Source organism: Lynx canadensis, chromosome B2, assembly GCF_007474595.2.
Source record: "Lynx canadensis isolate LIC74 chromosome B2, mLynCan4.pri.v2, whole genome shotgun sequence".
NCBI lineage: Eukaryota > Metazoa > Chordata > Mammalia > Carnivora > Felidae > Lynx > Lynx canadensis.
The window spans coordinates 13,417,980-13,431,359 of record NC_044307.1 but is presented as its reverse complement, the minus strand read 5'-3'; the positions used below and the strand labels follow the sequence as shown (position 1 = coordinate 13,431,359).

General features: G+C 45.7%; 1 protein-coding gene across 3 annotated transcripts in view; it reads left to right on the top strand.

Annotated features, from left to right (window-relative positions):
• The window catches only part of JARID2 (jumonji and AT-rich interaction domain containing 2), a 271,818-nt gene that overhangs the window by 190,852 nt on the left and 67,586 nt on the right, over window positions 1–13,380 (top strand). For all 3 annotated transcript variants that reach the window (XM_030314809.1, XM_032593108.1, XM_030314808.1), the window contains one exon: window positions 7,269–7,438. In XM_030314809.1, the coding sequence (XP_030170669.1) occupies window positions 7,269–7,438 (170 nt within the window). The remainder of the gene's footprint in view (window positions 1–7,268; window positions 7,439–13,380) is intronic.

Genomic DNA, 13,380 nt, shown 5'->3' with positions numbered 1-13,380 from the left:
AATTAACCTAGAAATTTGATGTCGTGCCATATTTAGGGCTGCCCCAGAGATTGAGGGCGCAGATAGCAATAAGCTGGTTAACTCTGTCCTGGAGGGCGAGCGCGAGAGGAAGCCCGGAATACCAGTGCCACCCTCCTGTGGGTCTTCTCATGGCAGGCTGCCCGGAAGCTTCTTCTGCACGCAGATCTGAGGAGGGCAGGAGGGGAGCACGGGGCTGGGGGGCGAGTTACAAAACAAAACATATTTGGCATAGAACTTAGTCGGCTCGTTGGTGGGATTTCTTTACAGGTGTTGTCTCATAGTTTATCAGCTTTCAAAATAGTGCTGGTGTTTCTTTTCTCCTGTAAAGGTTTTGAACTTTAAAAAAAAAAAAAAAACAACTTAAATATGAAACATTTGAAGACTTATTTGGGTAAAAAGAAATTTTTTTTTAACTTATTTTGAGAACAAGGGAGGGGCAGAGCGAGAATTCCAAGCAGGCTCTGTGCTGTTGGTGCAGAGCCCCACGCAGGACTCGAACTCCCAAACCGAGATCGTGACCTGAGCCGAAACCCAAGAGTCAGATGCTTAACCTGCAGAGCCACCCAGGTGCCCCTGTTTGGGTAAAATTTTAAGTGATCAAGCAAAACATTTCTTTTGGCTGTTGACCATGCCAGCTAAACCCCAAATGAGAGAAGACTCAGGAGAAAAAGAATGTTGCCTTTTGAGTAGCTTGGGGAATGGAAGGGAAAAGGAGGAAGATGGACCCTCCTCCCCAGCTCATTCAGCTCGGTACTGAAGTGCACACAGTCTCTGTGTTCCTGGCCTGTGTGCATGAAAGTGTGGAAGGACCGCGCTCCTGGGGCCAGCGGGTTGTGGCCCATGGACAGTTGTGACGTACTGATCACAACGTGACGGGAGGGCACCTTGTGTCGCATGGGAATCAAGAACCAAAACCGGACCCCCGCTTGGCTTTTGTTTGACGGTATTGATGGTGGACAAGTGGCTTGGTGAGTTCTTAACTGAGTGATGACAGTTGTTATGGTAGACATGGTGACCTTGTGGGCAGATGTTTAGTAAGATTACTGTGAAGCGGGTTCTTTTCTTTTTTAAAAAACTTACGTATTTTTTAAAAGTTCATTTATTTTGAGAGAGTGTGTGCAATCGAGAGCTAGGGAGAGGCAGAGAGAGGGGGCGCAGAGAGAATCCCAAGCAGTCTCCGCACTGTCGTGCAGAACCCGACATGGGGCTCAAACCCACGAATTGTGAGATCATGACCTAAGCCGAAGTCAAGAGTCAGATACTTAACAGACGGAGCCACTCAGGTGCCCCCAGACATTTGTATGTTTAACTGTGTGATTCCTCAAGAATGGATGGTGAGTGTCCTTTATCTGTGGTACAGCGGGACAGCGTTCCTGATGTTTGTTCCCATTGTTGCTGGAGGGCTTGTCTTCTGTACCTGGTAGCACCTGTGGGCAGAGAGCCCAGTAGAGCGAATGCTGCAGGCCCCCAGAAGGGCGGGGGGGTGGAATCGGGCTTGAGTAGTAGGTCAGGGGCAGTGTACTCCTTTAGGATGTCCCCTCTGAAGAGGAGATTTTTGAGTGGAGACAGGGAAGAAGTGACCTCCATAAAAAGTAACAGGCCTGCAGGGTTCCTGTCATTGGATGATGAGAAGAAGCCAGCATAAAGGAGAAGAACCTTCCAGATGGAGAGAGCAGTCTCAAGGAAGCAAGATCCCTTGGGTTATTTTCCTCTGTCTTAGGGCATTTATTTATATAGAATGACCTTTTGGGATCAGATCAGTAAGTTGCCTTTCATCTCAGCATATTTTTTTCTTCCCCTTTGGGGACATTTTAGCTTAAATCGGATTCACCCCAGCAGGGCTGAGTTTTGTCATGACTGAATTGGCATGGGGCTCTTGGAGCCAAAAGCTTCTGGAGAAGAAGCCTCCCAGATGGCCTTGCCTGTGACAAGGCTGGGCCTCGCTTCCCACTTAGATGCAGTGTGCTGTGATCGAGAAAACTCAGAACCGAGGACCCTGTGCTTGGCTTTTGGTCTTGTTGGTCCTGCCTCCCAAGCTGTGTGTGGCTGCTCAGTTGGTTGATCTGTGTAGTGAGGGTGATCTTTGCAAGATCCTTGCAAAAATTAAAGCCTTTAGCTTAGCTAAGTTTACTTATTTTGACAGAGAGCAAGGGAGAGAGGAGCAGAGAGAGTGGGGGTGGGGGGAGATAGCAGATCTGAAGCAGGCTCTGTGCTGAGAGCAGACAGCCTGATGCAGGGCTCGAACTCACAAACCGTGAGTGAGATCATGACCTGAGCTGAAGACAGGTGCTTAACTGACTGAGCCACCCAGGCGCCCCAAAGCCTTTAGCTTTTACCATTTGTCTCAAATACCGAACAAATAGCAGCCCATATCTATATTCTCTGAACTTGCTATCTGAATTTTTTAGTCCATTACTTCATGTATACACATTCGCATCATGGAAGGGAAGCAGCAGTGATGGGGTGGTTTGACCTGAGACCACTTCTCTTCCCTCACCCCAGCGGCCCCCAGCCCGTGAGTTTAACACACTGTAAGTAAAATGGGACTATATATATTCATCTATAAGTACATTTATTCAGGTCTTCCTCCGTTGGTTTAAGTTGGTTTAATCTGTTTAACTTGGCTAGCTGCAGCGTTTCATTTAATTGGTGTCATTGACTTAAGGATATACCTAGGACTCTAGAACGAAGCCTTCTAGAAAGGAAGAAAACTCCTTCCTTTAAAAAAAATTTTTTTTTTTCAAAAATGTTTGTTTTTGAGAGGGAGAGAGAAAGGGAGACACAGAACCATGAGATCGTGACCTGAGCCAAAGTCGGACGCTCCACTGACTAAGCCACTTGGCGCCCCAAGAAAACTCCTTCCTTAATCAGTTAACAAAACACAAACGTGGAAGGGCATCCTGCTTCAGTTTACCCTTCTGTGGTTTGGATGAGGGACAAACCCCTCTGCAATTCTCTGTATTCTGGCGTTTCCGTGTATCACCTTTGGGCAGTGGAGGACCATGATGCCTGCCTAAAGGCCTAATTAGGGGCCCAGAGGCTTAGGAGACCCAGAATTCTGGATTCCCCTTGACCCCTGGACTCCATATTCTCTTCCACCCCCATGAGGACCCTGAACCATCTTAGTTCAAACAGTATTTTCATTCTCAGGCATTTTCACTGTGGGAATGAAAAGGATGGTGCATGTTTCTGGGCAAAATGTCAGCTGATGGAAGGGGGCGGGCACACCAGCTTGCTTGCTGAGGTCTTTGGTAGGAGTCACGTCTGGCCCGCCCCCCCCCCCCCCCCCAGCACCCTTATGCCCCCAACCTCTCTAAGTGCAGATATTCTGGTTCTTTAGCACATCTGGGGGACCCCCCCACCCCCCCATATTTACTGATTTAAAATCACATACACTCACTTCCCTGGATCGGGCATTTTAGGATGGAGTCACCTGTCTGTCCCTTAACATAGTGAGCTCACCCCATGGAGTTTGCCTCTGAATTGTATCCTCCAGACTCTGTTGTTGTGCGGGGCCAGCAAAGCCAAGCCAACGTGTCTGTAATCCTCCTGGGACTGTGCAGGATGAGAAGCCAGACCGCAGACCTGCACTTTTTGCAAAACAAAGATGCTTTGGGCTGCCCCTTAAAAAAAAAATTGTATATATTATCTATATGATATAGATAATATATATAGATAACATATAATTATATATTAATATATATTTTAATATATCATATTTAATAATGTATCATTATATAATATATAATGATATATTATATATATATCATATCATATATGTTATACAAAATTGGTTTGTCTCCCTCCTCTGTCCTTGCTTTCATCTGAGTCTCAGAAATACTTAATCACTTGGGAGCTTGGCTTATTCCTCTGAGGGATAATTTATTTGACTTTTTTTTTTTTTTAAATCTGTTAACTGCTTTATTTTTCATGGTTTCACTGAAAAAGTCATCAGGCAGAAAGTGCTTTATTTGAACGATGGCGGGAGGAGTTTATCGTTAAGGTCCTGAAATTATAAAATACTTCACCGCGTCCTGCTCTTGTCCTACGTGCCTTGTCCGTGTTTGCATGTTGGATTTTCATTAGGTCTGCACCACCTTGTGACATTTGTTGTTGCTGACTAAAAAAAAGGGGGGGGGGGCAATAAACAGCCTCCTGCATGCACGCAGGAGGCGGTATTTCTGTGACCTTTCTCTCATGTCCAGAGTGTGAGTTGTGTCCATTTAGATGAAGAGGTACACGTTAATACAATTGCCAGTATAGAAAAAACAAACAAACAAAAAAAACCTTTTCAGGTGGAATAAGATGAACTGGGTTTTTTCTTTGAACAGGGAGGAAAAGTTGCCGGAAGAGCTGGCTAGCTGCGTTGGGGTCAGCGTACCCTGCATCGTGGGCTTCTGGCTTGTGGGAATGTGCAGTTGTTGGCAACCTGGCCCATCCTCTGATGCCCACGCTGCTGGCTGTGGGTGCTGCTACATGGGCCCGGCGAGTTGAATACAGAAATTGAGGATGAGCAGTGAGAGACTTTCCGTTACACTGCTTGTATATCTGTAGAATCTGATAATAAATTTGAGCCCAGTTGCCTTATTATTATTTTCTTTTTAATTTACTTTTTAACCCCAACCTAGTCCTATTATAAAAATACCTTTCAGTAGGGGTGCCTGGGTGGCTCAGTCGGTTAAGCTTCTGACTCTTGGTTTTGGCTCAGGTCAGATATCACAGTTCGAGAGTTCAAGCCCCACACTGGGCTCTGTGCGGAGAGCAAGGAGCCTGCTTGGGATTCTCTCTCTCCCCTTCTCTGCCCCTCTCCCACTTGTGCTCCCTAGCTATCAAAATGAATAAACTTAAAAAAAGAAAAAAGCAAAACCATTTACAACCAATAAAAAAGCTAAAGGGGGAAAAATCACCGAACTCAGAACTTTGATCCTCCCCACAGTTTGAGAGGTATCACTGTGGTCTCTGCACCCCGCATCTGGTCCTTAAGCTTCAGCACCCCCATCGAGGGACCCTCCTCTGGGCTTAGTGCTCACCCTTGCACACGCTTTTGGTGTGTCACGTCTTAAATACAGGCAGTATTATTTGGTTACAAAAAAGCTTCCTTCTCTATAACCAGGGGACGGTGGTGTTGCCCTATTTTCTTAACCATTTTAGTCTTTGGGGAACTTTGGTTACACGTGTCGGGCTTTCTGCTGATGGCTTGTTTGTGGGGCTGTTTCATGTTGGTTACTCCTGGGTTCTCAGTTGTTTTGATTAGCCTTGATGTGTGTAGGTTTCACAGACTGAAGGTTGCCCAGTAAGTAGTGGTCGCACCCTCTCCCTCTGGATCAAATGTCAGTCGTTACTGGGAACGCCATCTATATATCTGGTGGTGTTTCTCACGGGGTTGGGAAGGGAGGCCAGAGTAGAGACTCATCAGTACACAAGGTGGTTGAAATTTTTTTTGGCAAAGTAAAAAACCGTGGGGTGTGTGTGTACACGTGTATTTTGCTGGACTATTTTGTTAAATACCAGAGTGTTGATTTAACATGGGAAGGTATTGTGAGCATCGCTAGGTTAGTAGACTACAATTATTACTATTTTTTAAATTTATTTTTTTACTAAAAAGGTTTTTGTTTTTTTCTTTTAATAAGTTCATTCATTTTTGAGAGGGAGAAACAGAGAGTGAGCAGGGAAGGGGCAGAGAGAGAGGGAGACACAGAATCCGAAGCAGGCTCCAGGCTCCGAGCTGTCAGCACACAGCCCGACACGGGGCTCAAACTCACGAACCGCGAGGTCATGACCTGAGGTGAAGTCAGACGCTTAACCAACTGAGCCACCCGGGTGCCCCAATTATTACTATTTTATGTAACTTCAACAATAAGTAAAGGAAGATTTATTTGTGCTTTACTAATATACCTGGTTTCTTTTTGTTGTTCTCCAGGCAGCCTTTGTGGGGAGGGGTGCATTTTCAGTTCCACACAGTGATTGATTCTGATTTGGATTCTGACCCATCCCTGTGCCGTTGGGCTGCTTTTTGGTCTCTTCTGTTTTTTTGTTTTTTTTGGGGGGGGGGGAGGGTGGTCTTTCCCCCCACCCGCACCGCCCCTCAAATCCTGTTTTTTGAGCATCTCTCTGAGCAGGGCTGGCTAGTTGGTCTAAGCAGCACACAAGCAGGTTCTTGCTCTAGCTGATGCCTGACACTCCCCATTGTGAACTGGGATCTCTACAATGAAGGAAGCGCTCGTATGAGGTAATTTGTGATAAATGTCAGGTTAGTTACACATAAAATAAAAATATGGCCATTTTCATGCGTGGAGGCAAGCAAATTAACAATTAACTGGTTCCTACAGTGTTAGGAAGGAAGTAAAGGAGGCTTTCCAAGACTCATTAGAATTCACACACTAGAAGGAGTATCTTTCTTGCATGTAAGATTTTGTAAATGAAAGATGCCTAGTCAGGAGATATGTGCTGTGATTTGTAGACACCGTGGATAAACTAGGGATCAGTATCTCCGTAGGATTGTGTCGGGAAGAGGCCTGACACATAGATTAAGGCCAGTTTTTGGAATCCCTGAGAAGTTAGGACTTACCTATCGGCAGAGGGTGCCCAGAATTTGTTGGTGTTTCAGATGGACTAGAGAAATATTTTTTTTTTCCTGCATGACAAGCGTTCCATTAGTGTAACGAATTGACATGGCTGGATTGGGGTCTGAAGAGATTGGGGGTGAGGAGACCGCGCTTTGAGCGTGTGAGACGGGATCAGTGGTGCACAGGCAGGTGCTGGGGGGCTGGCTGGGTGTAAATAAGGGCACAATATGAAGGTAATGGTGTATGTGTGACTGTATCATGTTTAAGCATACAATGCCTGCTTGATACATCATGTGGCAAGATGGCTTTGCGATTCTGTCGTTACTCTGGGCTTAATTTAAAACTACAGATCCTGTGTCCTCAAATGCCACCTACGATGTTGGAAATACCCAGGCACACACGTGGTTTGTGCACTGGCAGGCATGTTCTTGTACACGTACACACGCATGGCGCCCATTTTATATCCGTGTGTAACACCTAGCCTTGTAACCAAATTTATTGCCCTTTACGGCGATCCTGTGGTTTATGAGAAGGTGAGAGATACAGAACCTCAATTAGGAAGAGTTTGCTTGATTTAGGGTCCTTTTTTCCCCCCTTTCGTGTCGTGACTTACTGCCGCACGTAGATCTGTATCCTCCGATCGCTGCCTAATTCATTTTTAATTTTCCTTTGCTTCTCCAGGCCCAGGCTGCAAGCACAGAGGAAGTTTGCTCAGTCTCAGCCGAACAGTCCCAGCACAACCCCGGTGAAGATCGTGGAGCCGTTGCTGCCCCCTCCAGCTACTCAAATTTCTGACCTCTCTAAAAGGAAGCCCAAGACAGAAGATTTTCTTACCTTTCTCTGCCTTCGAGGTGAGACCGGGTTCCCCGTCGGGCAGGAAGGAGCACCCCACTGCAACAAAGAGGAAGACCCTGTTCCGAGCAGTAGATGTTAGCTGGGGTCCGCGTTGTAGACAGCTTGCTGGCCTGCTTTTGGTGGTCAGTTTGAAGTGACACGTGCCTTGAGTCTTCACATTTCTCCTTCTGTCTTCATTTATTTGACTCTTAAGTCCCCTTTCTTGGCTTCTCAACACCATCTCCTAGTTTGTCGTTTCCAGCTGTAATGTTACAGCCTGACTTTTCCGGATCCCCCTTTCCAGAACCCCCGCCATTCCACCACACGCGTGCTTTGCCAACATGGCGTTTTGTTCTGTGACTGTTTTTTTTTCTTTTTTTTCCTTGGGGTGTCTTGAGTGGAGATAGTCTCCTTTGGTTATATTTTGTAAAGTCCGCCACAGGCCACATTGACTGAGGTTCACACTTTTCCACTGTACTCCTTTGGGAAGAATCCTATTCGTATTTTCCAAGTACAGTTGACCCTTGAATAGCATGGGCCCACTTCTCCATGGTGTTTTTGTGTTTGTTTTTTTCCTTTGTTGTTTTTGTGTTTTTTGCAGTAAATACAGTACCGTAGTGTAAGTATATTTGGTCTTATGATTTTGTTAATAACGTTTTCCCCAGCTTCCTTTCCTATAAGACCACAAGATAAAATGCATACAGCATAGAAAATATGTGTTAATGGCCTGTTTACACTATAGGAAAGTCTTTCAGTCAGCAGTGGGTTATTAGTAGCTAAGGTTTTGGGGGAGTCCTAAGTTCTACACGGGTTCCTACCATGTTAGCGGGTTGATGCCCCAAGCTAACCTGCACATTATTTGTCAACTGAACGCAAAGGTGACAATCGTGGCCCAAATATGTGGATTAACAGAGTGCAAGGTTGAGGATAAAATTTCATAATGAAGGATGAGTTGGGATTTACACGGCCTTATTTGGGAAAGAGGTCACTGCAGGAACTGATTTCATTGGTGAAGAACATAGAAGGTTGCTTGGGAGCTTCGGGAACTTCTTAGGGCCTTGGTAGCTGCAGGAGAGTGTGTGACTAGAAAGCCGTGATTATGGAGGTTTTTTGATGAGGTTACTTGACAGGCGCCAGGAGGACGTGGTCGTTGCTGTTGGTCATTTGGTGGAGGTAGGGCTTACGGTTCAGGGTTATGTACTTAAAAACTAGTGTTTTTTGAAATAAGTTACAGCAAGATTTAAGTATAGTAGAATTTTTTCTTAAACTGTGTGAGAATTTCTACCTTGTGCCCCGTCACTCCGTAACACATTAGTGCATATTTTCTGAAAATAAGGACATTCTCAGTGATCCATTATTACCATTTAATCTTCCAGGCCCTCCTCCCTGATGGCTTCAAGTGCCCTAGAGAGGGGAGGATCCTGGTCCCAGCTGAACATTGTCTTTAATTGTTGCCCGCTTACTCTGGATCAGGTCCTCAGCCTGTGCTTCGTGACCTTGACTCTTGAAGATTACAGGCTGGTTATTGGGTAGAATGGCCCTGCTCCGTTCCTGTGGTCTGGGGTCTCCTCATTAGATTTGCGTTTTGCGTTTCTGGCAGGAATGTCCCAAAAGTGATGCTTCTCCTTGCATCCTGTCGAGTGGTACACAATTCCGGAAGGTCTATCCTTTCACAGTAATCACTCGATAAAGGTGGGTTTGTCAGCCTTCTCCGCAGTGATCTCTTCCGCCCTTGTAATTTTTGTTTTGTTGGGAGGTTCTCTGGAGGTCCATATTCCATTTCTCCTCCAACACTGTTTTGTTCCACCTTTGTGGGCTCATTTCTTTAAAAAAATAAACAAAAAAATTTTATGTTTATTTAGTTTCGAGAGAGAGGCAGAGTGAGAGGGGGAGACACAGAACCCGAAGCAGGCTCCAGCCTCTGAGCTGTGAGCACAGAGCCCGACGCAGGGCTCGAACTCCCAAAACATGAGATCATGACCTGAGCTGACCTGTCAGACGCTCAACTGACTGAGCCACCCCGATGCCCCATTTCTAATTTCATTCACAGCGTCCTTATCTATTACTTTTCAAAAAAAATATTTGAGTCTTTATTCAAAGGTTAAAACTTTTTTTTTTTTTTTTTTTTTTTTTTTTGTAAGTACAGTCTCTACCCTCTACAACATCAGGCTCACAAGCCCAAGACTGAGTTGCATGTTCTGACTGAGCCAGCCAGGTGTCCTTCTGTTACTATTTTTTTGTTTATTATGAGAGAGAGAGCGCACACGAGTGTGCAAGTAGAGTAGGAGCAGAGAGAGAGAGAGAGAGAGAGAGGAAGAATCCCAAGCAGGGATGTGGGGCTTGAACTCAGAAACTAGGAGATCATGATCTGAGCTGAAGTTGGACACTCAACCGACAGAGCCACATGGGCGCCTTGCCATGGCTTCATATTTACTCAAGGAAGGATCCACTGGTCTTGTTCCATTACGATGTCTGAAAATGGCTCTGTTGAGAATTGAATTTAGTTATGCAAGTTTTTACTGTGGAGTAGGTGTGACTCATTTTTAGAGAGGAATTTGTGCCATGCATACCTATATGTGCATTACTTACAAAAATACCTTCTGTGGTTTGGGAGATTTGGAAAAGGACCTTGCTTGCTTGGAGAGGCCTGCTGTTAATTGCTCAAGTAAATTGCATCTGGGGAAAACTTACCCATTACCCAGCTTTGACGTTTCAAGGCTCTAGATAAAAGAGAACCATGTCTCTTTATAGCCACAATTTACTTTGCGTTCTCAGATGGAACAAAAGGTTTCGATAAATGAAATCTAGGAGTTATTTAAACCAATTTGGGGAAAAATGCTCTGAAACCTTGGAAATTGATTCCTGTGTTTTTGAGCCAGGCAATTAAATAGGTTTTCTTATTTGTTTTTAGCTGATAAACAGTAAGAGATTGACACATAGTATTGCCGTCTTCTCTTTGTCCTAACAGATTTTCGACATGAGGTATTAAAAGGCTGAGTCTTCTTTAGCTTTATATTTAAAAAAAAAAAAAAAAAAAAAAAAATCCTGTTTTTGTGAAGTCAGATGTGCTTTTACCTGAATTGGCTCCAAAGTCCCCAAATAATAGGTGATTCCATATGGTACCTTCATAGTCCTGGAAGTGGGGTGTATCGTTAATTAGCTCGAGCAATTAATTACCTATTAAACTTCCTATTTTGAAGCAGACAAGGGTCAAATAGATGATCTCTCCTGTGGTGGTACTTCAGTAATTTTCTTAATATTTGAAATGAAGAAAAATACGATGGTAAACTTTCTTTGGTCATGAAAGTAATCGATGTTTCTCTAGGGAATATCAGCAGAAAAGATGGGGAAGGTAAAAGAGTAAATCCAAAATACCCTCCCTTCCGGTCTCCCAGAGACAACCCCTGGTCACCACCTCTCTGATGAAAATATGACTAAGCCTTCCGTGTGCATATGTGATCTGTGCGTCCCCACCTCTGCGAACCCAACCTCTCTCCCAAAGGAAATGCGTTTGATTGTTATTGGCGCCGTCTGGTTTTCCTGCCTAAACATATCCCATAAATACCGGTTCTATTTTGTGGGCGCCGCCTCATTTATCAGATGCCTTGTGTACATTTAGATGGATTTCTGACTTTCTGGTATCAGCTGCTGCTGATGCATATCTGCGGTGAAGCTTTGCCTGGGCTCGTGTTCTGTTCAGGAGTCGGCATTCAGGGATGTGACGCACATTCGAATACCTGCATTCTAATTCCCTCTTCTTGGGTGCGGATTCCAAACCACAGAGACGGAGCCCCATAGTCCAGGTCCTCGTAGAGCGTCCCCATTTACCTCATCAGCCTGTGGGTGACGGTGGGCACTGGTAGGGGTAAAAATCAGCCTTAAGCTCATTATTCATACGGAAGAATGTCTGTCGGCAGAAATAACGAAGGAGTCCAATCAAAGACCTGGAAGTGATGTTTGTTGCCGAGGATTACAGGTCCTCCTTTTCTCTAGTCCCCTATTATTACCTGTGATCGTATCGGTGCTAATTTAGAAGGTGGAAGAGAATAAATCTCGTGCCAGGGAGGGGCAGAGAGAGAGGGAGACACAGAGTCAGAAGCAGGCTCACGGTGCTGGACGCCAGGCTCGAACCCATGAACTGCAAGATCATGAGCTGAAGCTTAATCGACTGAGCCACCCAGGTGCCTTGCGAATGGAGGTCTGTAAGCCTCATTGTTGGTTATTTATTCAGGACGTCCAGCGAGCCTGAGACCCTGCCTTCTCCCCACACCTCCATCAGGTATTTTCAACAAAAACCTTAGGATAGAGATTCCACCACCCCCCCTCCCCCCATTAATACTACTAGGATTAGTGTCTATATGTAAACATCCGAGCCAGTTATTCAGGGTTAAAAATGCCTTAGCGATTTACAAAAATCACAGACCTTTCAGCTGAGTTCGGCAAGCCTCTGTCCTTTCCTATTTAAGATCATGACCTAAAATTTCAAAAGGAAAAACAGGGAATGAACAGTGCAGTGGGGCCTGAAGTGTTTGCCTGCAGTGTATTTATCTTTAAATAGCTGCTTTGAAGGGGGTCTACACGTCTCCTGCCGGAGGCATAATTAGTATCTTTCACTGGTAAACCCGGGGAAGGGGGGAAGGGGGTATGTGTCGTGTGCTGAGGTACGGTCGCTGTTATTTCCTGTCAGCGGTCTCGTTATTCTTGATGAGTTGGGTCGTCTTCTCTTTGTTCTGACTATGATTATTAACAGATTAAAAAGCTTAACACCGGAGAGCCACGGCAGGTTAAATGATTCCCTTATTTACATTTTTCTCTTTATGGGGCACCGCAAACAAGGGGGGTTCCCAAAGGGGATTCCTGGAACATATACACACACACCTACACGGTTCTCCTGACCGTGGGTGGTGTCCCAGCGGAGCGTCACAGGCCTGCCGGGTGGAGAGAGCTTTTTTTTCAGGGGGGAATTCCTGGGTGAGGAACCACACCGTCAGCCATTGTGAAGCAGTGCTTTCTGTTTGTGGACCTGCCTGCCTTTTGTTTCCAGAATCTTAGAGCGTCTTCAGTGATCAGCTGTCATTCAATTGCTAATTAATTCAGCAAGCCTCTGTCGAACTCTTTTTATATGCTAGACACCTAGAAAACAGAGGTTAGAGACAGGAAAGCATAGACACACACAATAAGTAGACCTTGTACCCCAAATGGCACCCTGCCCAAGGCTGCCCGGGATGGCTGCTCTAAGGAAGTAACACTTGCGCAGGCTTTGTGGAAGGGAGAGGGGGCCAGCTTCTGCCAAGGCGTGGATTGGTACAGGGGTTTGGTGCTTGGGAGGCCCCAAGTGAAAGCAAGAAAGTGGGACGTGTCAAGGTCAGCTGGCCTCGCGTTAGACAAGCTGAGAAGCTGACGAGATGATTGACTTTACCTGGGCCCTTTAGGAAGATGATCCTGGTGGCTCAGTAGAAAAAGGCTTGAGGCCGCAGAAAGCCTCCCCACCCCCACCTTCCGGTGGGGAGGTTATTGAGGCATCCAGGCACAGCCCTGGCGAATTTGAGATCTCTGGCAGGTGACTTAATCTGCTCTAAGCCCGTTCCTTCATTTGTAGCCCGGGTAGATTGTGTCTGTAGCACACAGTTGTTGTGGACTCAGAAACCACAGCTAGTGGGTGTTAAACAGGCCCAGCCGATGCCCATGGTGGCCATCCCGGGAGATTTAATTTCCTGAAGAGAATAAGGCAGGAGTGGAGATTTAGGAAGGGACATTCTGAAAGACCAGCAGAGTAGACAAGACTGCAGGTAGCCCATTGCGGGCCTTACTGACCAGGAGCACGTAAGTTGATGGAGTACTGGCTTTGGCTATTGGGGACGAGACGTTAAGTAGGGCACATGCAAAAGCCTGGGGCGGCTTAGAGGTCACAGGATGAAAGGGGTTTAACCCGCTAGAAAGCAATTCAGTAATCCTCCAG